The sequence below is a fragment of the Pelobates fuscus genome, chromosome 8 (assembly GCF_036172605.1).
Source record: "Pelobates fuscus isolate aPelFus1 chromosome 8, aPelFus1.pri, whole genome shotgun sequence".
Classification (NCBI taxonomy): domain Eukaryota; kingdom Metazoa; phylum Chordata; class Amphibia; order Anura; family Pelobatidae; genus Pelobates; species Pelobates fuscus.
Genome location: NC_086324.1, coordinates 46,624,166 through 46,649,811, shown reverse-complemented (window position 1 = coordinate 46,649,811; position 25,646 = coordinate 46,624,166). Strand labels below are relative to the sequence as shown.

Here is a 25,646-nt window from a genome sequence, read left to right as displayed (position 1 = left end):
GATGGACCGTTCCAGGCTCCCCTATAACGCCGATGGTACATTCCACTCGGCTCCCCTATAACGCGGATGGTACATTCCACTCGGCTCCCCTATAACGCGGATGGTACATTCCACTCGGCTCCCTGGGTTCCATTCCACTTTTCCCTCCTCGCCGTGTTGTACCCGGTGGCCACGCCCCCTCCCTCCCCCTGTCTGGTTGCTGGGGGGCAGGAAGTGCCGGCCCCTTGCCGCAGTGTGCAGCAGGCAGGCGGCCGGTAGGGAACCTTTTCTGCGCGGCTTTAACCCAAGGGGATCGGGACACTCTCTTCTCCTTCCTCCAACATGTCTCAGGAGAGGTTTCCAGCCGCGCCTAAAAGGAGCCCTGACAAACCCAGCAGGTAAAGGGGGGCATCATCTCTCAGAGCCCCATTCAGTTCACCTTACTGAGATAGGGGGGGCCTGGATGGCAACTGGCTGTGACAAGGGTCTGCTGGAGGAGGAGGAGGGGGGGTGGGAGTGTATAATAACAGATTGTGACAGGTGTCTGGAGGAGGGGGTGTATAATAACTGGCTGTCTCAGGGGTCTGAAGGAGGGGGGTGTATAATAACTGTCTGTGACAGGGGTCTGAAGGAAGGCGGTGTATAATAACTGTCTGTGACAGGGGTCTGAAGGAAGGTGGTGTATAATAACTGTCCGTGACAGGGGTCTGAAGGAGGGGGGGTGTATAATAACTGACAGGGGTCTGGAGGAGGGGCTGTATAATAACGGGCTGTGTCAGGGGTCTGGAGGAGGGGGGATGTATAATAACTGGCTGTCTCAGGGGTCTGAAGAAGGGGCGGAGTATAATAACTGGCTGTGACAGGGGTCTGGAGGAGGGGGTATATAATTGGTTGTGACAGGTGTCTGGAGGAGGAGGAGGAGGGGGTGTATAATAACTGTCTGTCTCAGGGGTCTGGAGGAGGGTGTGTGTATAATTGTCTGTGACAGGGGTCTGGAGGAGGGAGGGTGTATAATAACTGTCTCAGGGATCTGGAGGAGGGGGTGTATAATAACTGGCTGTCTCAGGGGTCTGAAGGAGGGGGGTGTATAATAACTGTCTGTGCCAGGGGTCTGAAGGAAGGCGGTGTATAATAACTGTCCGTGACAGGGGTCTGAAGGAAGGCGGTGTATAATAACTGTCTGTGACAGGGGTCTGAAGGAAGGCGGTGTATAATAACTGTCCGTGACAGGGGTCTGAAGGAGGGGGGTGTATAATAACTGTGACAGGGGTCTGGAGGAGGGGCTGTATAATAACGGGCTGTGTCAGGGGTCTGGAGGAGGGGGGATGTATAATAACTGGCTGTCTCAGGGGTCTGAAGAAGGGGCGGAGTATAATAACTGGCTGTGACAGGGGTCTGAAGAAGGGGCTGAGTATAATAACTGGCTGTGACAGGGGTCTGAAGAAGGGGCTGAGTATAATAACTGGCTGTGACAGGGGTCTGGAGGAGGGGGTATATAATAACTGGTTGTGACAGGTGTCTGGAGGAGGAGGAGGGTGGTGTATAATAACTGTCTGTCTCAGGGGTCTGGAGGAGGGTGTGTATAATTGTCTGTGACAGGGGTCTGGAGGAGGGAGGGTGTATAATAACTGGCTGTCTCAGGGATCTGGAGGAGGGGGTGTATAATAACTGTGACAGGGGTTTGGAGGAGGAGGGGGTGTATAATAACTGGCTGTCTCAGGGGTCTGAAGGAGGGGGTGTATAATAACTGTCTGTGACAGGGGTTTGAAGGAAGGCGATGTATAATAACTGAAACAAAGAAACAAAGTATATACACTAAGAAAATACACGTATACTGTGATAGCTCCAGGTGAACTTCACAACCACCTGTGGAAATGTATAGCAAATAGACAAAAGTGGAAACCACCCAGAATACGTATATTAGATAGAATGCAAAGGGACAACCTGATATAGGTCAAATATCCTTGAATGGAATCTATGTGAAAATTGAAAAAGCTTTCATAGCGTAAAAAAGTAAATATAAATAGTGTTTAAAGTGAGATTAGAAATGCACTCACAAACAAACGATTAATCAGGCCTTTCACCCTCTCAGGGGTAGTGTGATGAGCACAGATATCCTCCGACACGATATATGTGGATGTAAAAAAATGCAATATAGTGAAGTTTGTTTTAGAAATATATAAATTCACATTTATTCATTGCACTTACAAATTAGCAGCATAAAAAAGGCATCTCTCCATAAACATATGGAACTCCTGGTGGTGATAGTCGAGTATCCACAATCCAGAGTCAGGGAGAAGATACAGCATTCAAATAAAAGTAAATAAAAACAAATATAAATACACAAGAAGTTCTGTAATATCCTATTGGGCACCACAGCCACATTGCAATAAATAGATTGCAAAAGTAGAAGAACAATGAATATAGTTTTTTATTTTATATGTTTTTTTCGTGTATGTACCAGTGAAATCTTGAATTTTCCTTTTGAGGTGTGTACACGTAGAACAATGGCCACAGCTATAAAACCCTTGTACTTGGGTCTTAAGAAAGTTGTTACAAGAAGGAGTGATAGGTAGTAGGCTGGGTGCCAATTTGTTCTTAAGATTGCTAGATTTTTTATAGATTACTGTAGGAAAATCTGGTAATACATCTTTTAAAATCTCATCTCTCTTTAAGATGTACCAATGCTTTTTAAGGATTTTTTCTACCTGTCTAGCTTGAGAATTATATTGTGTGACAAACGCAAATTCAAATTTGTTATTAATATCTTTGTTGTTGCTATTATTTTTTCTTTTATCTATATTGTCACTTTTCTCCTTATTTTTATTTTTCCATTTGAATCTATTTTTTATTTTTTGCTCAGCTGTTAGTAGTTCCAGACCCTCTTCATTTTTGTTTTTTAGCAATAATGATCTGTCAGAATTTAATATTTCCGATTTAGATATCTCCATTTTTTGCACATTATACCCTTTGTCAGTATATCTTTGTTGTACAATCTTAGACTGTTCTAGGAACATGTGGTTGTCTGTACAGTTCCTTCTGAGCCGGGTAAATTGGCTCTTAGGAATGTTGGAGAGCCATGGAGGATAATGGGTACTGGAGCTCTCAATGGCTGTGTTGCAATCTGTGGGCTTAAAATACGTCTTGGTTTTTAATTGATTTTGTTCTACATATACAGGGAGTGCAGAATTATTAGGCAAGTTGTATTTTTGAGGATTAATTTTATTATTGAACAACAACCATGTTCTCAATGAACCCAAAAAACTCATTAATATCAAAGCTGAATTTTTTTGGAAGTAGTTTTTAGTTTGTTTTTAGTTATAGCTATTTTAGGGGGATATCTGTGTGTGCAGGTGACTATTACTGTGCATAATTATTAGGCAACTTAACAAAAAACAAATATATACCCATTTCAATTATTTATTTTTACCAGTGAAACCAATATAACATCTCAACATTCACAAATATACATTTCTGACATTCAAAAACAAAACAAAAACAAATCAGTGACCAATATAGCCACCTTTCTTTGCAAGGACACTCAAAAGCCTGCCATCCATGGATTCTGTCAGTGTTTTGATCTGTTCACCATCAACATTGCGTGCAGCAGCAACCACAGCCTCCCAGACACTGTTCAGAGAGGTGTACTGTTTTCCCTCCTTGTAAATCTCACATTTGATGATGGACCACAGGTTCTCAATGGGGTTCAGATCAGGTGAACAAGGAGGCCATGTCATTAGATTTTCTTCTTTTATACCCTTTCTTGCCAGCCACGCTGTGGAGTACTTGGACGCGTGTGATGGAGCATTGTCCTGCATGAAAATCATGTTTTTCTTGAAGGATGCAGACTTCTTCCTGTACCACTGCTTGAAGAAGGTGTCTTCCAGAAACTGCGAGTTGTGCTTGACTCCATCCTCAACCCGAAAAGGCCCCACAAGCTCATCTTTGATGATAACAGCCCAAACCAGTACTCCAACTCCACCTTGCTGGCGTCTGAGTCGGACTGGAGCTCTCTGCCCTTTACCAATCCATCCATCTGGCCCATCAAGACTCACTCTCATTTCATCAGTCCATAAAACCTTAGAAAAATCAGTCTTGAGATATTTCTTGGCCCAGTCTTGACGTTTCAGCTTGTTTGTCTTGTTCCGTGGTGGTCGTCTTTCAGCCTTTCTTACCTTGGCCATGTCTCTGAGTATTGCACACCTTGTGCTTTCGGGCACTCCAGTGATGTTGCAGCTCTGAAATATGGCCAAACTGGTGGCAAGTGGCATCTTGGCAGCTGCACGCTTGACTTTTCTCAGTTCATGGGCAGTTATTTTGCGCCTTGGTTTCTCCACACGCTTCTTGCGACCCTGTTGACTATTTTGAATGAAACGCTTGATTGTTCGATGATCACGCTTCAGAAGCTTTGCAATTTTAAGAGTGCTGCATCCCTCTGCAAGATATCTCACTATTTTTGACTTTTCTGAGCCTGTCAAGTCCTTCTTTTGACTCATTTTGCCAAAGGAAAGGAAGTTGCCTAATAATTATGCACACCTGATATAGGGTGTTGATGTCATTAGACCACACCCCTTCTCATTACAGAGATGCACATCACCTAATATGCTTAATTGGTAGTAGGCTTTCGAGCCTATACAGCTTGGAGTAAGACAACATGCATAAAGAGGATGATGTGGTCAAAATACTCATTTGCCTAATAATTCTGCACACAGTGTATAGTTAAATCCAAGAAATTTATAGTAGAATTACTGGATACCGAAGTGAATTTTAAATTATATTCATTGTCGTTAACTTGGCCCAAAAATAAATCAAGGTCTTCTATAGAACCATCCCAGATGATCAGGACATCGTCGATGAAGCGCCGCCACAGGACCAAACCACCCCCATCATGGTCCGCCAACTTGATGTGCTGGCGTTCCCAATGGGACACATACAAGTTGGCAAAACTGGGGGCGAATTTCGTCCCCATGGCGACGCCGCATCGCTGAAGAAAAAACTGGCCATTAAACCAGAAAAAGTTTCTGGCGAGTACGAATTGAATACAACTCACCAGAAACTCAATCTGGGCGTCCTCTAAAACTTGTGGTGATTTAAGGGTATCTTGAATGCAAGCAATGCCTTTTGCGTGGGGAATGTTAGAGTACAGGGCTGTAATGTCTGCTGTCGCTAGAATGTAAGAGGATTTCCACTCTATAGATTTTAAATCTTGCAGAATATGCCTGGTATCTTTGATGAAAGTATAGTGTAATGGGACATAAGGCTGTAAAAATAAATCCACATATTCTGATAATTTGCATGATAAGGAATTGATTCCGCTGATAATGGGACGTCCTGGGGGTTTTTGAGTATTCTTGTGAATTTTTGGCAAAAAATAAAAAACTGCCACTAATTTGTAAGTGCAATGAATAAATGTGAATTTATATATTTCTAAAACAAACTTCACTATATTGCATTTTTTTACATCCACATATATCGTGTCGGAGGATATCTGTGCTCATCACACTACCCCTGAGAGGGTGAAAGGCCTGATTAATCGTTTGTTTGTGAGTGCATTTCTAATCTCACTTTAAACACTATTTATATTTACTTTTTTACGCTATGAAAGCTTTTTCAATTTTCACATAGATTCCATTCAAGGATATTTGATGTATAATAACTGTCTGTGACAGGGGTCTGAAGGAGGGGGGTGTATAATAACTGTGACAGGGGTCTGGAGGAGGGGCTGTATAATAACTGGCTGTGACAGGGGTCTGGAGGAGGGGGGATGTATAATAACGGGCTGTGTCAGGGGTCTGGAGGAGGGGGGATGTATAATAACTGGCTGTCTCAGGGGTCTGAAGAAGGGGCGGAGTATAATAACTGGCTGTGACAGGGGTCTGAAGAAGGGGCGGAGTATAATAACTGGCTGTGACAGGGGTCTGGAGGAGGGGGTGTATAATAACTGGCTGTGACAGGGGTCTGGAGGAGGATGGGTGTATTTATTAACTGGCTGTGACAGGGGTCTGGAGGGGGGGTGAGTGTATAATAACTGGCTGTGACAGGGGTCTGGAGGGGGGGTGAGTGTATTTAATAACTGGCTGTGACAGGGGTCTGGAGGGGGGTGAGTGTATTTAATAACTGGCTGTGACAGGGGTCTGGAGGAGGGTGGGTGTATTTAATAACTGGCTGTGACAGGGGTCTGGAGGAGGGTGGGTGTATTTAATAACTGTGACAGGGGTCTGGAGGAGGGAGGAGTGTGTAATAACTGGCTGTGACAGGGGTCTGGAGGAGGGTGGGTGTATTTAATAACTGGCTGTGACAGGGGTCTGGAGGAGGGGGGGAGTGTGTAATAACTGACTGTGACAGGGGTCTGGAGGAGGGGGGGTGTATTTAATAACTGGCTGTGACAGGGGTCTGAAAGAGGGGGTGTATAATAACTGACTGTGACAGGGGTCTGGAGGAGGGGTGTGTATAATAACTTGCTGTGCCTGGGGTCTGGAGGAGGGAGAGGTGGGTGTATAATAACGGGCTGTGACAGGGCTCTGGAGGGAGAAATCTATAATAACTGGCTTTGTTACTGACTGAGGGAGGGGGCTGTATATTAACTGGCAATGGTACTGACTGTGACAGGAGTCTGGAGGGGGGACATCTATAATATCTGGCTTTGACAGGGGGACCAGAATGACAACTGTCTGTGACAGGAATCAGGAGGGGGGCCTGTATAATGACTGGCTGTGACAGGGGTCTGGAGGTGGGCTCTATAATAACTGGCTGTGACAGTGGCCTAAAGGGGACTTTATAATTGGCTGTGTTACTGGTTGTGGCAGAGGACTGAAGGGCGCTGTATAATTGGCTGTGTTACTGGTTGTGACGGGTCTAAAAGGGACTTTATAATTGGCTGTGTTACTGGTTGTGGCAGGGGGCTGTATAATTGGCTGTGTTACTGGTTGTGGCAGGGGGCTGCATAATTGGCTGTGTTACTGGTTGTGGCAGGGGTCTGAAGGGGATTGTATAATAACTGGGTATGTTACTGGCTGTGGCAGGGGTCTGGAGGAGAGCTTGAATGTTAACTGGCCATGGGTGGATCCCCATTTTCATAGTAATTGTAGAATGTGTTCTAAATGTATATTTAACATTGTAGTTGGTGTGGATAACCTTCCCATTTATGGTTGGGCAGTTGGGTGGTTGGTTGAGCATCATAGGAGATGTAGTAGATAGCATCTGAACTACTAGAGGTTAGTCATCATTGTCAGCTCTATGTAGCTAGGTAACAAGGCATGCTGGTTGATACCGCTCTCTACTATGAAATATTAAGTGTGTGTGTTTTTCCTTTTAATAAAAACAAAAAAAAGTCCTTTTAAAAAGAACAGCTAAACTGACCTTTATACCTTCACCAAGACATACTGCAGTTCAATCATTCTTCTGTCAAGTTATGCAATGTGATGGCATTTGTTCAGTTGAATGCTTCTCACAGAGAAGCATTGTGGGCATACAGCACTTGCCGCAGTCTGACAGTCCAGTGCACCTCTGAGGACCAGCACTGCAGATATACATGTATTTTGAGTGTAATATGTATATTAGAGTGTAAGGTTAATTTGAAGTGATTTATACTGCCACTTTAATAGTTTACTGTCCCTACTCAATATAATTGAGGCAGAGCAGTAGTGCGTCTATTAGTAGAAAGTAGGTCCAGGCACTCAAGGCTTCTTCAAAAAGACAGAATTATTGAAAACTGAATGTGCAACATTTCAACCTAAACAGAGGTCTTTTTTAAAGCATCTATGACATGACAATAATACCTTATTATTGAACAGTATATAACGGAGCAACTTTGTGAAGAATTCACGTCTTATATGTGCTGATATTTATTTTGTCTGTCCGTTTCTATTGCAGGTCTGCACTATATAATTGTAAAGCACTGCACAATATGTTGGTGCTACACAAATAACGTCCCTCTTTGCCATTAGTAATTTTTGCAAGGTCAGCGGTTAGAGGAGAGTGCTACTTCATGTATGGTATTTTCAAGAAAATCTCATGCAGTACACCAAGTCTGTATTCATTGCAGTAGTACACCAAATCCATTGTTCCATAGTTCCAACAGTGTGAATAACTACATAGCATAGGGCTGGGCTTTTCACAAATAATTGAGCAAATTCAGCATGCTATGGATTTTTTGTGGAACTTTCAATACACCAACAAATGGGAGACATTGAATATCAGTGCTGGTGTCGGACAGTGGAAAGATGGGAAACTTGATCTATTGAAGGAATTAGGAATTCTGTAGAACTGATTGGCTAACCTGCCAATTTTAAGAACAATTAATAAACATGATCCTGTTTACAACTTTGTATTCCTAACATTATAGTTTCCCTTTAATAAATCTAAATGAACTATAGTCCTCTGAAGGATAGTTTAGTGGATTTTTTTTTTTTTTTTTTTTTTTTAAAGGAACAACTCAAGCACCGTAACCCCCACAGCCTGTAGAGGTGCCAGGACATTCCTGGCACCATAACGGCTACAACGAGCTGTAGTGAGTATGGTGCTTGCAGTGTTAATTTTTAATGGTGCAATAGCATACCTACTCTTGTGATTGGTAGAATACAGACTAATGGATTTCCAGTCAATTAAATATTTAGTCATGCTTAATAAGTAAGACGTCGCAACAGGTAGTATCATTGAGAATCCTATTGGTATGATTACGTTACTAAGTTTAAAGCGATCACTTTCTACAACGTGTGTACACAGACAGAGGTATGTAACCAAAACACATATACGCATTTCTCTACATTTTAAAGGAACACTCAAAGCACCAGGGTGCTGTAGTGATTATGGTGCCCGGAGTTCCCCTGGTGCTGTACCAGGTTAATTATGCAAACCGTTTGACGACATTCCTGTGGTGTGCTGATCATCTCCTCCAATATAGCTGGATGCTCTCTGCATTCAGCCAATTGTGCATTGCTTGGCTTAGTTCAAGGGAGCTAACAAATTCTCTGTACAGGGCTTCAGGATCTCTTGCAGCCTTTGAGTGACATTGTGTGTACCCCAGGTAAATTGTCAAGTTGTTGGCAAGTGGTTTGACTACTTGCCTTTGAAGGACGCCAGGGCAATTCTGGCACCATAACCACTAGAGTGTACTGTAGTGCATATGGTGCTTGGAATGTTTCTTGAATAACACGCCAATAAATATTGTATTCTCATTTGTTTGCACTGTCTATTAAACATAGATTAACAATGATATTTGTGTTTTGTACTACTTATGCAAAATGTTCATGAAAAATGCATACATTAACTTTAAAAAAAAAAAAACACACACCAAAGATTTCAGTGGTCATTTGCTTACAGATAATTTGGTAGTGAAGGTGTTAATAGAGACTTCTGTTAATGCTTTGACGTTTTATTAAAAAAAAAAAAAAAAATTTTTAAAAATCCTCCAGCGGTTTGCAAGGTTTTTTTTTTATTTTTTTGTGGTTTTGTTCACTCTCTCCATAAAACCTCACTTCTTAAAATATTCCCTTTGGTCTTTACAGCGTAGAGGGAGTTGTTCCTAATAATCCATGCAAGACTCCCATACAGCTGCTACTTGAATTTGGAACAAAGTCTGGCAAACCACCTGTGTATACGTTGGAGAAAGCTGAAGGACAAGCTCATCACCCCAGTTTCACTTTCCGGGTTGTAATAGGTGAAATATCATGCATAGGTATGTGTGAAAACACAATCATTGTATAAACTACCATTCTGTGTTATAGTCAATACAATGTTAAACAAAAATCTGCACACCAGTCAAGCCATAAGACTTGATTTTCCCACAGAAATCACAAATTTGCATTGATGTTACTACCGCAAAGGATTCTGGATGGGCATAGGCAAATTCGTTCAACAAAGAATCACATTATTGCCTCATTCCATTTTAACCATGGATTCCTTTCAGTCTGTGTTTGCTGTATACAACCGCTTTGAAACACAACTTAGGAAAAGATGCAAAATAAGTGATTCTGTATTATAAGTAGATTAAATGCAGAGCTGCTTAAATGCATGACCTAAGCAATTTAGTAATTCTTCAACCACTTGTAAATCCACCTTTTTATTTTTGTAGTGCCATCACAAAGCATCTACACACCTATACAAACCTGTTGGTGTTAGACCTCTTACGTTTTCCCACTGTTAAGAGTCAATCTGTTTACAAGCTATCTGACACTTTCTTGGGTTCTACAGGGACTCACAATATGGCTCCTCTTCAAAGAGATTGCCAAAGTGGCACTACCAACTTCTGCATTTGCAAAATATCAATTCAGTCTCTTTGGACAAAATGTATTGACTTGGACCACCAGCTTACACTGCTCAGTCTATGATTTATGTCCTAAGTATAATTTTTTTTTTTTAAGAAGGAATGGACCCTTTAGTGACATCTATGAAGAGACACTGGACTGCAGGCACCCTTGTTGCCCAGCTAAGTGTCTAACGTTTGAAAACTATGGAACAGTGGGACAGTGCCAAGTGACTCCTGTCACTATAACACTACAGTACGTTATGGTGCTTAGATTGCCTTTTTAAGGGGAACTCCCACTAGCTCAGTTTAGCACTGCCAAACTAAAAGGGAGATTTACTTTGTTTTCTTTGGCATGCTTTGCTGAGCAAAGACCCGCAAAGTGGGTAAATGAATTAAATACACAGCGCTTTTGAATGTTCAGCGCTACTGAGGAAAATGCCAAGTGCCCGTGCAATGGTACTGCTCTTATCTGTTAGATGCCAAGCGGGTACTTGTCAGAGGAATCACGGGATGGCACAGTGATCACATTGAGGACGTATAGTGGAGCTAAACACGTTGCCTTGGGGTCTTTGTTCTTCAACATCATCATATTCCTGTATTTAATAGATAAAACAAAAAAAAATGAATCTGCTGTATTTTAAATACAAGGCATATTAGTTGGTATATTGGTAATGTAGCATGGTAGGTGCTATGCTGAAATACTCATGCTTACTGTCTTTCTTTTCCCAACTCTTCTACCTCGTCATTTAGGAGAAGGACCTAGCAAGAAAATAGCAAAACATAAAGCAGCAGAATCTGCTTTAAACATATTAAAAGGAGACTCCAAAATAAGGTGAGTGAAGGCTTATCCTTTCTGTAACTTTTTCTATGATTTGTGCAACTGTTTGTTTCTAGGGGCTTTTAAAGTGCACTATTGTATTTATCTGACTTGATTTAAATAATTTGTTTTCTCCTCATCAGTATCTCAGTTTTGCAAAATCCTTTTGCCATCATTACTTTCTCTTTTGTGTTGTTGTGGTGTTTTTTTTTTTGGTTTTTTTTCCAGGCTGTACTTTGATACTTTGCAGATAATGCATTTAAAAAAAACATATGCAGAAATGGCAAATCCAAATTAATAAAATTATTTAAAGGACCACTATAGTGCCAGGAAAACGAGTTTGTTTTCCTTGCACTATAGTGGTCCTTTTAATAATTTTATTAATTTGGATTTGCCATTTCTGAATGTTTTTATATAGGGTCTTTAGGTCCCACTCTCGCTGGGCTGAAGGCGTTAAAACACTTTCCTTTCTCCAGCGCTGTGCTCCCTCGGCGCTGGGGAACTCCTCCTGTCGACGTCAGTGCCGCATGCGTGGCAATAACTGCGCGTGCGCGCATTCAAACCGCCCATAGGAAAGCATTACTCAGTGCATTCCTATGGACGTCAGTGTCTTCTCACTGATCTTCACAGTGAAAAGCGCGGAAACGCCTCTAGCGGCTGTCAGTGAGACAGTCACTAGAGGCTGCATTAACCCTCAGTGAAACATAGCAATTTCACTGCTATGTTTACAGCTGCAGGGTTCACACTAGAGGGACCTGGCACCCAGACCAGTTAATTGAGCTGAAATGGTCTGGGTGCCTATAGTGGTCCTTTAACCCCTTAAGGACCAAGCTTCTGGAATAAAAAGGAATCATGACATGTCATGTGTCCTTAAGGGGTTAAACTTACTGTATTTACAGTAAGCAATTAGTATTATCCAAGTAAAGAAGTGATCAGTCAGTTGAAATAATCTAATTCTATTGCTCTTTTTAGAGTGTCTACATTATCTATCTAATACAACCCTGTATAAGTGAAGCAGGTGTTTCTCTTATTTGTAGACCAGTAACCAACAAGGGCTATTGTAGATGAGGCATAGAGAATGCTGCAAAATGATGCTAATTTGGGCAAAAACCATAAAATCCATTAGCATTATGCTAATGCATAATGTCACTTTAAAAAAGGTGGTCATGTGTAGTGGATTTTCTTCTTTGCGGCATGGTTAGCTCTACATTCAAAAAAGCGCAGCATACATGAGCCATTTTCTCTTTGCTTTCAGTTTTGCTATGTCTTTGCCTACATTTACACACCGCGGGTTTAATACTATTCATAACTTAAGCGGTGAAACAAACAGTGGTTTACTTGGACTCTGCTTGCAGTTTTCCCACAGTGGAATCCATCCAGCTACATTGCATATGGTTCATTTTGTATGTGGTACTTCTGCTACTCATGCAACAGCCTGGCGGCAGTGCAGGGTTTAGCTCAGGAGAGAAAATAGAAGTTCCTAAGCAGGAGCTTTAGAGTTTGTTTGGTATAGTGGAGGAGGATAGTAACCCCTGAGAGTGCCCAGATGAGAAGTCAGACCTTTATAAAATATTTTGACTACTTACAATGGGGGTTGCCAGGTCACTCCTGCCACCTTAACCAGTACAATGTGTTCCTTTAAAGGGGCAGTCTAAGCACCAGAATAACTACATCTTAATATTGTGGGTCTTGGTGCATAGATGATGATTTTTTTTTTTTAATTTAATTTTATTTTGGTTGACAATCTGAAGTATAACTGCATCTTAAAATAATGCACAACAGCAAAACAATTGAGATGGAATAACGAATGTAACCTAGACTTAAAATAGTTTTTATTACACAGAAAGTCTGCATGATGCATGATTAATGCAGACTTGCCTTTTACTAGGAAAATGCACATTTTAGACCAAAATATCCGATTTGGGAATAAGTTGGATGCAATTTTGCAATTCCCTATTTGTTTAGTCTCGCAATTAATAGTTTTTCGAGAACAAACTGATTTGTGCTGGTTGCTTTGTGATGATTTTTATCAGAATGATATCAGACAACATTTCGGTGAAGTTTCTCTACCTACATATAGCGCAGCTTAGAGATGCATGACTTGGAAAGCGCTATACTTCCTCGAAGCTCAGTGTGTCCAACCTTGAAATAGCATATTTTCTACAAACCCCTATGACTGGTGCCAGCTTATTTGTGAAGCATGCTTCATGACTCTGTACCCTGCGAGACTAATGTATGAAACTAGTGCTTTCAGTAAGTAAATGGTGAGCTCTTTGCCCTGAATATATGTTAGATCAGAAATCCCACTTTAAACCAATTTAATATTCTTGCTAGTTGCTCCATGCTAGTACATTACAATTATGCTCATCTGTAAAACCTTTTATTACATTTTCTGTTTTTGTTTTTGTTTCTATGCTCCTTTAAATATTGCACTTCTTGAACACCTAGCTGTCTTGTTGCAGTTGTGATTTTGTTTTTATATTTGTGCACAATATAGCTTGCCCATGACTGAGCCTTTAATTCGAGAGGCCGCCAAACAACCACCCAATCAGATGCAAGGCAATCCCATTGGTACATTGCAGGTATATCAATCTGTTATTTGTCAGTGTTGTGAATCAGTCAGGTTGAAGTGGGGTCAGCAATTTGGACATACATGTGGACTCTCTACTTTTTTTTTAAATACTGGTAATAACAGAAGTTTGTAATTGTTAGGTACTTGGTACCAATTTCCCCTTCTGTATTTTTTTTTGTTTTTTTTTCAATAGTTTTATTTATTTTCGAAAATTCAATTGTACAGTGAAATACAAACGTCAGTTATACAAGATTCATCATACAGTACAGGGGTGTTATACAAATCATGTAGTAGATAATGTAGCTGACACACTTGACGGTATTGGGAAACTGGATGTCCTCTGTAATTACTCGGCTCTAGAGGTGTCTGTATCAGTTTCCCAAGGGTTTTTCTCGTACAATCGTGTTTTGTGTTGCCTGTAGCAGAGTGTACCCTGGTTGCGTTCGTTATTTTTGCGTGTCTGGAGATGGTTTGGGAATATTTTGTTAGCATTAAGTGCTACTCGTGTTCCAGGCTCTCGGCTAGGTATGCGGGCATTATAGTCTAGAGTGGGGCGTTATAGTCCCAGCTTGTACTATGGTGCGCATGCCATTTATATGGTCAGTTATTAAGGCGCTGAGGTCATTTGACGACCAGTAGTGGGTAGTTGATGACGTATCCCATTGGCGGTTTAGGGCATTTTGGTCGCATGCATTTTGGTCGAGGCAATCTGGTCGCCATGCATTTTGGTCGCATGGCATTGTGATTGCATGGATTTTTTACCGCAAGACACACAAGCACCACAGAAGCCTGCATATTCACGCATACCCGCACAGCTGTGGCACTCCCAGGAAACAGGCGCAAGACGCACTCCGGTCGAGTATGACCCACCAACTACCTTGAAGCCTGCACCAAGGACCTGTACCTGGAGGACACCCAGTGACCCCATGCCCCAACTCCACAACGCGACAGATCGCACCCTGATACGGAAGCACAACAGGTACCGTACCCATACTCGCCCAACAAACAGGAGAAATTATGGGAGCGGACCTCAATTGCTGCATCCAGCAGTGGGACTTTGGGACTCTGTAGCCATCTTAGGTAGTGCACAGGGACGATCCCCACTCATGGGAAAAAGCTAACCCTAACCCTAACCCTTACCCTAAGATAGTGACACCTTATATTACCCAAATGACACCTTATATCAAAATGCGGCCAAAATGAATGGCGACCAAATTGCATGCGATCAAAATGCACAAACAGTGTAATTCGACCAATTTGTCACGACCAAAATGCATGCGACCAAATTGCATGCGATCAAAATGGTTGATACCCCCATTGGCTAGTGGCCAGCAATCATCTGTATCTGAACTTAGGGTTTGAGTATGTATGTCATAGTGCAGGGTAGTGAGAAAGCAGAAGAGGGAGGGAGGGAGGGAGGGGGGGGATCTATGTTTTGTGTTTAGAGGCAGATAATGGGAATTCTTTAACTAGTAATACAATGAGATAGCAACTTTCCAAGAAGTTAATCTTGCCCATACTGTGGGTTAATTTGAACACCATAAGCACTACAGTGCGCTTTAGGAGATACTAGATTTTGTGATCAGGGAAATGGCAATACAACTGTTTATTATATCTTACAATTGAATTGTCAGACCACATTTTAAATATGTTGCATGTGAGTTTAGAATGACCTCCTGCTAATAAAGTTACAGATCTTGCTGAGACGAATATATTTATTTTTTTTTTTTTTTTTTTTTACAAATCTAGCTGTTTTGGCTTGCCTTTTGACAATTGTTTGGGAATAACCCGAAGTGTAATCTTATGGAGAAACTGTTTGCTTACATTTTTGCACAAGACACCTCTATTTAAGGTGGTTTGTTAACAAACACAAATAAATTGATCTTATTCCTCTAAACCTTTGCAGCGCCATGCAGGTATTTCAGACCTGTCCTAAATGAATGGCATTAGTTGCATACTCTAGGTCAGGCAGTTGGGTGTCGTTGTGGTAACTACCTAATTTATGGAAAGTTGGAGGTTTCATTTCCTAGAACATCAGGTAACTGATTTGGAAGATATCTTTGACTGCATTTTTGTTCCACAAATTGTACAGTAAGACCGTGGTTGTTGACCAGTGTGCCATAAGCCAAAGGAAAATGGGCCACAGACAAATTTAAATGGACACTATAGTCACCCAGACCACTTCAGCTCATGGTAGTGGTCCGGTTGCAGTGTCCCAAGTCCCTTAACCCTGCATTGGTAGTTATTGCAGTTTTTGAGAAACTCCAATAATTACCTGCGAGGGTTAACGCCACCTCTAGTGGCTATCTACCAGACAGCCACTAGAGGGACTTCTGCACGGTTAGGCGACTTTTGGTTGACTAACTGACGCTGGATGTTCTCACGCTATGCATGAAAACCTCCAGCATCACCCAGAACCCCATAGGAAACCATATACAATAGTTACATAGCTGAAAAAGAGACTTGCGTCCATCAAGTTCAGTCTTCCTCACATATGTTTTTGCTGTTGATCCAAAAGAAGGCAAAAAACCCAGTCTGAAGTGCTTCCAATTTTGCAACAAACTAGGAAAAAATTCCTTCTTGACCCCAAAATAGCAGTCAGATGTCTCTTTGGATCAAGCAGCTATTACGCCACTAATTAGAAATTATATCCCTGTAGGTTATGTTTTTGCAAGTATTTATCCAATTGCAGTTTAAACATCTGTATAGACTCTGACAAAACCACCTCTTCAGGCAAATACTTCCATGTCCTTATTACTCTTACTGTAAAAAAAACTTTTCTTTGCCTTAGCTGAAATCTTCTTTCTTCCAGCCTAAATGTGTGACATTGTGTCCTATGTATAGCCCTGTTTATGAATAGATTTCCAGATAATGGAAATGCTTTCCTAGATGGGAAGTCCCAATGCGAGTGCAGCACTCGCCACACATGCTCATTAGGTCCCCTCTTCCCTTCCGTCGTCATCCTAATGGGAGGAGAAGAGGTGGAGTCTGAACCAGCGCAGAGGGACATCTGCGTTGGAATCAGGTGAGTGACAGAATGGAGGTGGAAGGAGGAAAGGGGGAGAGAGGAAGGGGCACTATAGGGAGCTATAGTGCTAGGAAAACGCTCTTGTGTTCCTGGCACTATAGTTTCCCTTTAACCTTAGGGCTGTAATAGGGAAAGCAGTTTCATAACCTATGGCAGCTTTTTGTGTCATCCTGAGACTGCTCCTTCTGCGTTTGTATTCATGTGCTATTTATGCCTTTGCATAGTTCCTTTTAATCCGTGCAACCGGGGTATGATTGATGGGCTGACAGAGCTGGGCTAAACTGCCCCCAGCAGCCTAAACCAACAACTGCCTTTCAATGTGAGTGTTAATTCTACATTATCAATGAGGGGATGGTGGGAGTGATGTCTGGGAGCTGTGGACAGACCTTTCAGCTTCGTGCTTGTAGGTTGCAGATGTTTTTCCTGGTTCTATGACAGTGTTTTCCAGCAGTTTGTCACAATCTGAGAGTCACCGGTGCACCTATATCCTGGGCCTCACTTGCGATATTGCTAATGTGGAATATACACTTTCATCAATGCCGAATTTGTCCATATTTATACAGAGCATGGATGGACACTGTTGGCTTACGCACTCATCCAGCCCAAGCCATGCAAATATGCACAGAATTGTTGTTTCTCATGACTAAGTGCATTTTTAAAACTAGTAGACTATTTTTTCTGGAAGTATTTTATACACATTGCTTACCTCTCTAATATGAATGCAAGTAAATGTTAAACTTTTAAAGCTTTTCAAGTTCTCATTAAAACAAAATTTGGAACTTGACTATGTCTTTTCAATCATAATGCACCACTTTAGTGTACCCACACTTATGTCATTTTGTTCAGGAGAAACAAGGCTTTCATGTTACGACAAATATTTATATATGAAACAATTTTATTTGAATAAAATCTAATAAAGTGAGAGAAATTTAAAAATGTTGTTTTTCATGTTCTGCGTGACATTTTAACTTTGAAAGTCAGAATACAGTTTGCTTTTACTGCAATAAAATACACATTTGTATTCTGCAATGTTTCACAAGTACAACAGTACCCCCATGTACAGGTTTTATGGTGTTTTGGAAAAAACTTAGAGTCAAATATACACCTTTTCCTTTTTTGCACATTGAAATTTGTTAGATTGGCTTGTTTGCCCTATGTTGCCTTTGAGACCTTATGGCAGCCCAGGGATGAAAATAAACCCCATCTTGGCATACAATTTGGAAAAGTAGACAACCAATGGTACTTAAAATGGGGTATATCCAGTTTTTTAATAGCCACTAAGTCACAAACCCTGGCCAAAGTTAGCGTTTGTGTTTTTTTTTTTTTTTTTTTTTATGGTGTTTTGGAAAGTTACAGTCTCAAATATAGGGCTTGCAAATTGAACTTTCTGCCTGGGTCGTCAGGCAGGTCCCTTAAATTATAATAACATTTGCTTAATTACGTAAAACTAATCAATAAATATGTATGTAGAATGGTGTGAGACCTGTGTTTAACAATGTATTGACTAGCCACTGAATTCAGGTGGAAGGGGTTTTACATCTCTTCCGAAGTTGTTTCTTAGCTGTTGTATAGAGCAAACGTAAACTCCAAGGAATCCATGTTTAAAATGGAATAATAAGGCAAACATTAGATTCTTTGTTCAACTTATTTGCATAGGCCCGCCCAGAATCCTATGCAGTTGTAACATCACTGCAAATGTATGATTTCTGGGGGGAAAGAAAGTCTTGTGGCTTGACTGGTGTGCAGATCTGTGTTTAACAATGTATTGACTATGTATGTATGTATGTATGTATGTTACACGTTTTTGTTGTAGTATGATGTTTTGTGTGTGTGTGTGTGTGTATGTATTGGTGCTTACACATACACAGCAGAGTCAGAATCTGTCATGTTTGTATTCCTTACACCTATGTCTATTTAGTTTATTGGGAATAGAGACTGTGTCCTGTTTTGAATACGGCAGTAGCATGGAATTTTGAACTGTTTTTGGTATGGCTTCAGAAAATACCTAATGACTTATGTTTGTGCTTGATATTCAGACTAGGGTGTTTCCATCAAAGATTGTTGTTCTGTTTAATCAGCTGGCACCAAGCCAGATGATGCCATCGATAGAAAGCATAGTAACAGCAATTTCTACCGTGAGGTTTACAAGATTTGTAAAACTGTGTTCTTGGCTTCTAGGTGTTGCACCTTTTGTGTTATTAAACACTGCTTCTTTTAGACTGTTTCCTTGTTTTTGCTGACCCCCATCAACCTCTTGTTCTTGCCTTACTTGTCTTTATCACAATTACGTGTGTGTTTTTGTTTCCCAGTGTACATCAATATGGAATATGTTGGAGCTTTAAAATCTCGATCTGTTCCCCTAACCTCAGGAGCTTGCTGTGCAGAAGGGATGGAGACTGCCAGAGTATACTGTTTCACAGGAATCCGGGCCGCCTCACAAGAGGGAGTTTACAATAAGTTGCAGAGTGGAAAACTTAGTGGAATCTGGTACTTATTATTGCCACAGACAATATGTTGCCACGCATGTAAGGTGGAATATTGTGAGGGTGTCTTACTTAAACAGGAATTGTATTTGCATCATTGGGAAAAACTCTCTCTCTCTCTCTCTCTCTCTCTCTAGTTTTCCAGTTCTATTTGGTTTAAAATATGCAGTGCCCTTCTCTGATCATCACACTTCCTGATTTTAGTGAATAAACCCACTATGTGTCTGTTCATTAACAAATACTTAGGATGAAAGGCGTTTTGTACTATCCAGAACTGAGGCATTTCACTCTCTTTTGGAAATTAAAGGGACACTCCAGGCACTCAGACCACTTCTGCCCATTGGAGTGGTCTGGGTGCCAACTCCCACTACTCTTAACCCTGCAAGTGTAATTATTGCAGTTTTTATAAACTGCAATAATTACCTTGCAGGGTTTACTCCACCCCTAGTGGTTGTCTACTAGACAGCCACTAGAGGGCACTTCCTGGTTTCTAGCACAGGAAACCTGTGCTAGAGCGTCGCTGGACGTCCTCACGCTATGTGAGGACCTCCAGCGTCGCTCATTTCCCCATAGGAAAGCATTGAAAAGCATTTTCAATGCTTTCCTATGGGGTGCCGGTGGGCAGGATCAGTCTCGCCCACCGGCCGACTCAATCACAGGGAGGAGCGGCGCGGAGGAAGAAGCAGCGACGTGGGACATAGTCGCTGCCTCTGGTAAGTTACTGAAGGGGTTTTCACCACTTTAGCAACCCGGGATTGGGGGGGTGGGAGGGAGAGGGGACCTGCAGTGCCAGGCAAACGGATTGTTTTTCTGGCACTGGAGTTTTCCTTTAAGCCTTGAAGAGCTTGTCTCAGATAATGCTATTTACCCACTGCTACCCATACGCAGCTTGCAAGTATAAGAAAAACTGGAGATTAAACGAACGCAGGAAGGACTTTAACTAAGTGACATGGGGAGGGAGGCGCATGTGACGTAGAAAAGAACTGCCAATACACCTGTATACACGTAGTGCCCTCTTCGCAAATTCACCTCTACGTTCATGCACTTGCTTCCAAGCTGCAGGAAAAAGCGTGAATTGTACATGTTGTAGTGAGTAATTGTTATGCTTGGCTAGAGGTAGAGTACTTGTGGGCTCTGTTTTAATGAATACTGTTGGATATGTGCTTAAAACAAGCATGTGTTTTGTGTTCTCTGTGTTTGTTTTTTGTTTTGCCGCACATCCAGGTTAATGTGCTCTGGATGTATTGTTAAATTAAATCGCTCTGGTCTACTCTAGTTTTGTCTTACATTTTTCTTTCTTTCTTTGAAATGACTTTTCTCGTTTTCCCTGCAGCATCTGGCACATCTAAAAAAGTAGCGAGAAGAATTGCTGCTGAGAAGATAATTGCGAAGTTGAACAACATTCTGCCTGACACTGTTAATCGCTCCCTGGTGCGTATACAATACAAAGACATGGTTTCTAGTAGGGTGCTTGTGACTTGTGTATTTCTCCTCTGATGCCTTTTCTTGGCAACCAGTTCTTTGGACTTCTGTATATATTCCACTTTGTGGCTTAAGTAATACAAGATGTATGTGAAACATTTTGAAATGTAGATCTGCTCGGTATATATTTTTCCCCTCCATAGAACGGTTATCTAATATTTCTAATAGAAACAAAAACATACCAAATATAGGAATCCTGGGGAAGCCCATGAATCTGTTGTGCAAAATAAGGCAGTCTATGAACAGGTAGCAGACATTTGGAAAACTGTGCTTACGAGTGTAATTTAGGTTCCTTTATAAACAATCTCTCAAAAAACTAAAAATGTTCATTTTTTTTTTTATTTGTACTTTTTTGTTTTTAAATATTAACCTTTTTGTTAAACTCTTTTTTTTTTTTTTTTTTTTTTGTATTTTTACTTCATATATGAAATTAACCTGTTGAATATGCAAAATGATTGTGCCTGTGACTGCAGATGGTACAGGCTTGGGAAACTAGGTAGAATGTGTTTTGTGTTTTTGTTTTTTAAACACCGTCCCAAAAATGGTTTGACAGAAACCTGAGGGATGACGCCTAAAGACTCTATGCACCATAATCATTACTGCTCATTTGTAGGGGTTGTGGTGAATTTGGTGTAATTCTTAATAGGTTATAGACAGCCAGATGTCCACCAGCTGAATGAATCTAATGAGCAAAGAGATTCTTTCTTTAACTCGCCGTATACAAGGATAGGTTACAGACTTGTCTCATCCTTACTTTACGTGGTCTGAAATCTTGAAAGTCTCTGATTTTGTAAAATACGTTCTTGATTTTAGGAAAAGCTCATTGGAAATAATCTTGGATGCACTTGGGATAGCTTGAAAAAATCAACTGGAGAGAAAATAAACCTTCTGAAAAGAAGCCCTTTGAGTATTCCGAACACTGATTATGTGAAAATGTTGGCTGAAGTTGCTGACGAACAAAATTTTCGTGCATCTTATTTAGACATCGGTAAGTAGTCAGTTATTGCTTATGTTTTTGGGTCGAGATATTTGACAAATTGTGTCCTTATACTTCTAATAATGTAAAGTGTGCATGAACGTATGTTAGTCTGAATATTCTCTGTAGGACTTATCCTAGGACCCCACTTCCCTCCCAGGAAATAACACCATGAGTTCACTACAAGAAACAGCTTAAAATGTTTTCATCCATTTTACCAAAACCTCAGCAAGATTTCATTCTGGAATAGTGATCTCTAACAAGACCATGTCAAAGAAACAAATGCAACGTGTCTGTGTTTTTTTTTTTTTTGTTGTTTTTGTTAGAGAAAAATAGAATATATATTTTACATATACCGTGTTTCCCCGAAAATTAGACCTACCGCGAAAATAAGACCTAGCTGAATTTTCGGGGTGGGCTGCAATATAAGCCCTACCCCGAAAATAAGACCTAGGCATTTTACCTTTGCGGCCCGGCGGGACTTCCTTCTTCTATTAGGAGGAGGGGGAGGAGCGTTGCGGGCCGCGGCATCGCGCAGCGTGATGACGACGTGCGCAGCGTGATGACGACGTGCGCAGCGCCGTCAGTCTGCCTTCACGGATCTCCAGCGGAGGCACCCAGTGGTCGGACTCTTTGAACGGTGAGTGGATACCGGCATTTTATGTCTGGGACTTAATTAATTAAAGGGGGGGGTGAATTAATTAAAGGGGGGTGAATTAATTAAAGGGGGGGTGAATTAATTAAAGGGAGGGTGAATTAAAGGGAGGGTGAATTAATTAAAGGGAGGGTGAATTAATTAAAGGGGGGTGAATTAATTAAAGGGAGGGTGAATTAATTAAAAGGAGGGTGAATTAATTAAAAGGAGGGTAAATTAATTAAAAGGAGGGTGAATTAATTAAAAGGAGGGTGAATTAATTAAAGGGGGGTGAATTAATTAAAGGGAGGGTGGATTAATTAAAGGGAGGGTGGATTAATTAAAGGGGTGGTGGATTAATTTGAGGGGTGGTGGATTAATTAGAGGGGTGGTGGATTAATTAGAGGGGTGTGTGGATTAATTAGAGGGGTGTGTGGATTAATTAGAGGGGTGTGTGGATTAATTAGAGGGGTGTGTGGATTAATTAGAGGGGTGTGTGGATTAATTAGAGGGGTGTGTGGATTTATTAGAGGGGGTGGAATAATTAAAGGGGGTGGATTAATTAGAGGGGGTGTGGATTAATTATTGGGGGTGTGGATTAATTAGAGGGGGGTGTGGATTACTTAGAGGGGTGTGTGGATTACTTAGAGGGGTGTGTGGATGAATTAGAGGGGTGTGTGGATTTATTAAAGGGGGTGGAATAATTAAAGGGTGTGGATTAATTAGAGGGGGTGTGGATTAATTAGAGGGGGTGTGGATTAATTAGAGGGGGTGTGGATTAATTAGAGGGGGGGTGGATTAATTAGAGGGGGGGTGGATTAATTAGAGGGGGGTGTGGATTAGAGGGGGGTGTGGATTAGAGGGGGGTGTGGATTAGAGGGGGGTGTGGATTAGAGGGGGGTGTGGATTAGAGGGGGGTGTGGATTAGAGGGGGGTGTGGATTAATTAGAGAGGGGGTGTGTGGATTAGAGGGGGGTGGATTAATTAGAGGGGGTGGATTTATTAAAGAGGGGTGTGGATTAATTAGAGGGGGTGTGGATTAATTAGAGGGGGGTGTGGATTAATTAGAGGGGGGTGTGGATTAATTAGAGGGGGGTGTGGATTAATTAGAGGGGGGTGTGGATTAATTAGAGAGGGGGTGGATTAATTAGAGAGGGGGTGGATTAATTAGAGAGGGGGTGGATTAATTAAAGGGGGTGGATTAATTAAAGGGGGTGGATTTATTAAAGGGGGTGGATTTATTAAAGGGGGGTGGATTTATTAAAGGGGGGGTGGATTTATTAAAGGGGGGGTGGATTTATTAAAGGGGGGGTGGATTAATTAAAGGGGGGGTTCAATGTACATACCGGTACCGTAAATAAATAAGCCCTACCCTGAAAATAAGCCCTAGTGTGTTTTTCGTGACTAAAATTAATATAAGACCCGGTCTTATTTTCGGAGAAACACGGTAGAAGATCTCTATCCTGTAATGTTTGGAGTAAGATTGTCATGTCATTTATGAAGAGATTCTGAAACTTTATTTATATTTCATTTTTTTTCTTCCTGAGTTTTGAGTACTAGTTATGTTTTTGGATGAAATTTTTTTTTTTCTCACAAAATGTATGAATATTAAAATAATTTGTTTACTTTTCAGAGGAACTGAGTGTCAACGGACAGTATCAGTGTCTGGCGGAGTTGTCCATAAATCCTGTCACAGTATGTCACGGAACAGGGATCTCGTGTGGTAATGCCCACAATGATGCTGCCCACAATGCACTGCAATATTTAAAACTCATGGCAGGGAGAAAGTAAAATCAAGGACTTCCCACAAATTAAGTTTTTACTTTAAATAGGAAATACATTTTCAATTTTTGCTGTGACCGTATTACCAGAAAATTGGCCACCAAATTGAATGCATAAATGAATTTAACCCAAATACTGGTTATGATGCAACCTTAATTTCTAAAAAAAAAAAAATCTTTGAGCTTAGATAAAGGAAATTGGTTTTTATTATAAATTCGATATTTGACTTATTTCTTTGGAGCTGCCACTCCACTTATATTGAAGCTTTAAACATGGACACATATTGAGAATTTAAATTTTTGTTTTTGTGTGTGTGTGAATGGTGCCCTCCCCCCCTCCCCCCCTCCCCTTATTATTATTATTTTTTTAAAATATATTTAAAAAAAATCTACTGAATGTAACTAGCTATTCTTTAATAAATTGTTTTCACAGATTTTGTTTCTTTGTACGTTTTCCCACTTACCCTCTTATTTATTGATTTTTACCTTTCCAAAATACATTTAATTATTGCTGGCTGTTTTCATTATTATTATTATTATTATTATTATTATTATTATTATGTGTTATATAGAATTATTTTCTTCTAAGTGGATGGATTGTCACACATTATTAACTGCAGAATTGCAAATTCAAGGCTCTAAAATCTGAGCTGAAAACAGGTTGATTTGGTGAACATTTTCAACTTTGTTATTTCGTCCTAAAACAGTTGGTTGGTTTGGTGAATAACCCTTGCTGTTTAACTAGATAAGCTGTATTAATCTGTTCTGTAGTGTTTAACTGTACTAAAGCCATGGACTTACACACATTCCAGAGTAATGTGTTGCCTGATACTACTTGTTTTCATTGTTCATCTAGAAAATATAGCTGGGACCTTCCCCATGAGACAGTTTTTCATATATGCAGTCATGGATTGTTGATTTCCTGGTTTCTGGATTTGGCATGGAACTCTGAGGTTACTGTCGCATGCATCCTATGTAAAACCAGCAATCAGTCAATTTTCTCTAAAGTTTAACTAAACTATGAACTGTAGCATATTGGAATTTACAAAATGCAGGCGAAAATAATTTTGGAAAAATTCTCCAACCCTGTTATAGCCACAGTTTGACTATTTTATTCTGAATTTTGCTTCCCCACCCCTCCTCCAAGGAGTCCATTACTCTGCCATTAGGGCACAGGAGAAGAAAGGAATAATAGTATATGGACAATCCAGTTAGTCCCAAAGTCATTATGTTGAGGTGTTAAAGCAATTTGTAAATGGAATGTAAGGTGGAAGGCAGGCTTTTACTTGCACCTAGGGGATTTCTTCTGTGTTACTACATGTTCAGGTAATATAGTCAAAATGTGTGAAATTATTCTTCATATTTGGTAAGATAGGGATTATCTGTGACCTCTTGCTTTTAGTACTGACGGTACATTATCGCAGCGGTCCACGTCCAAAATCTCCTTTTACTCTGGAAGCTCCAAGAATGAGAGATGGCAAGCCGGATGCAGCTGATGGATTATTTTATTCCACGGTTTCTCAGACCATAATGTATGACCATAATGCAGATTTGTGTGTGTGTGTTGTACAGATGATGGCAAAGTTAAGAACAGGTGAACTGGTGTGAGATATAGATAGAGTATCTATCTATCTCTTGATTTAGGTTA

The 25,646-nt window shown here is 40.8% G+C and overlaps 1 protein-coding gene across 1 annotated transcript; it reads left to right on the top strand.

The window, feature by feature from the left end:
- Window positions 1–210: 210 nt before the first annotated feature.
- PRKRA (protein activator of interferon induced protein kinase EIF2AK2) lies at window positions 211–24,132 on the top strand. Its single transcript, XM_063429783.1, has 8 exons — window positions 211–377; window positions 9,486–9,655; window positions 10,976–11,057; window positions 13,540–13,624; window positions 19,012–19,129; window positions 20,459–20,556; window positions 21,421–21,595; window positions 23,851–24,132. Exons 1-8 carry the CDS (start codon window positions 322–324, stop codon window positions 24,006–24,008), a joined length of 942 nt encoding a protein of 313 aa, XP_063285853.1. The 5' UTR covers window positions 211–321; the 3' UTR covers window positions 24,009–24,132.
- The last annotated feature ends 1,514 nt before the right edge of the window (window positions 24,133–25,646 follow it).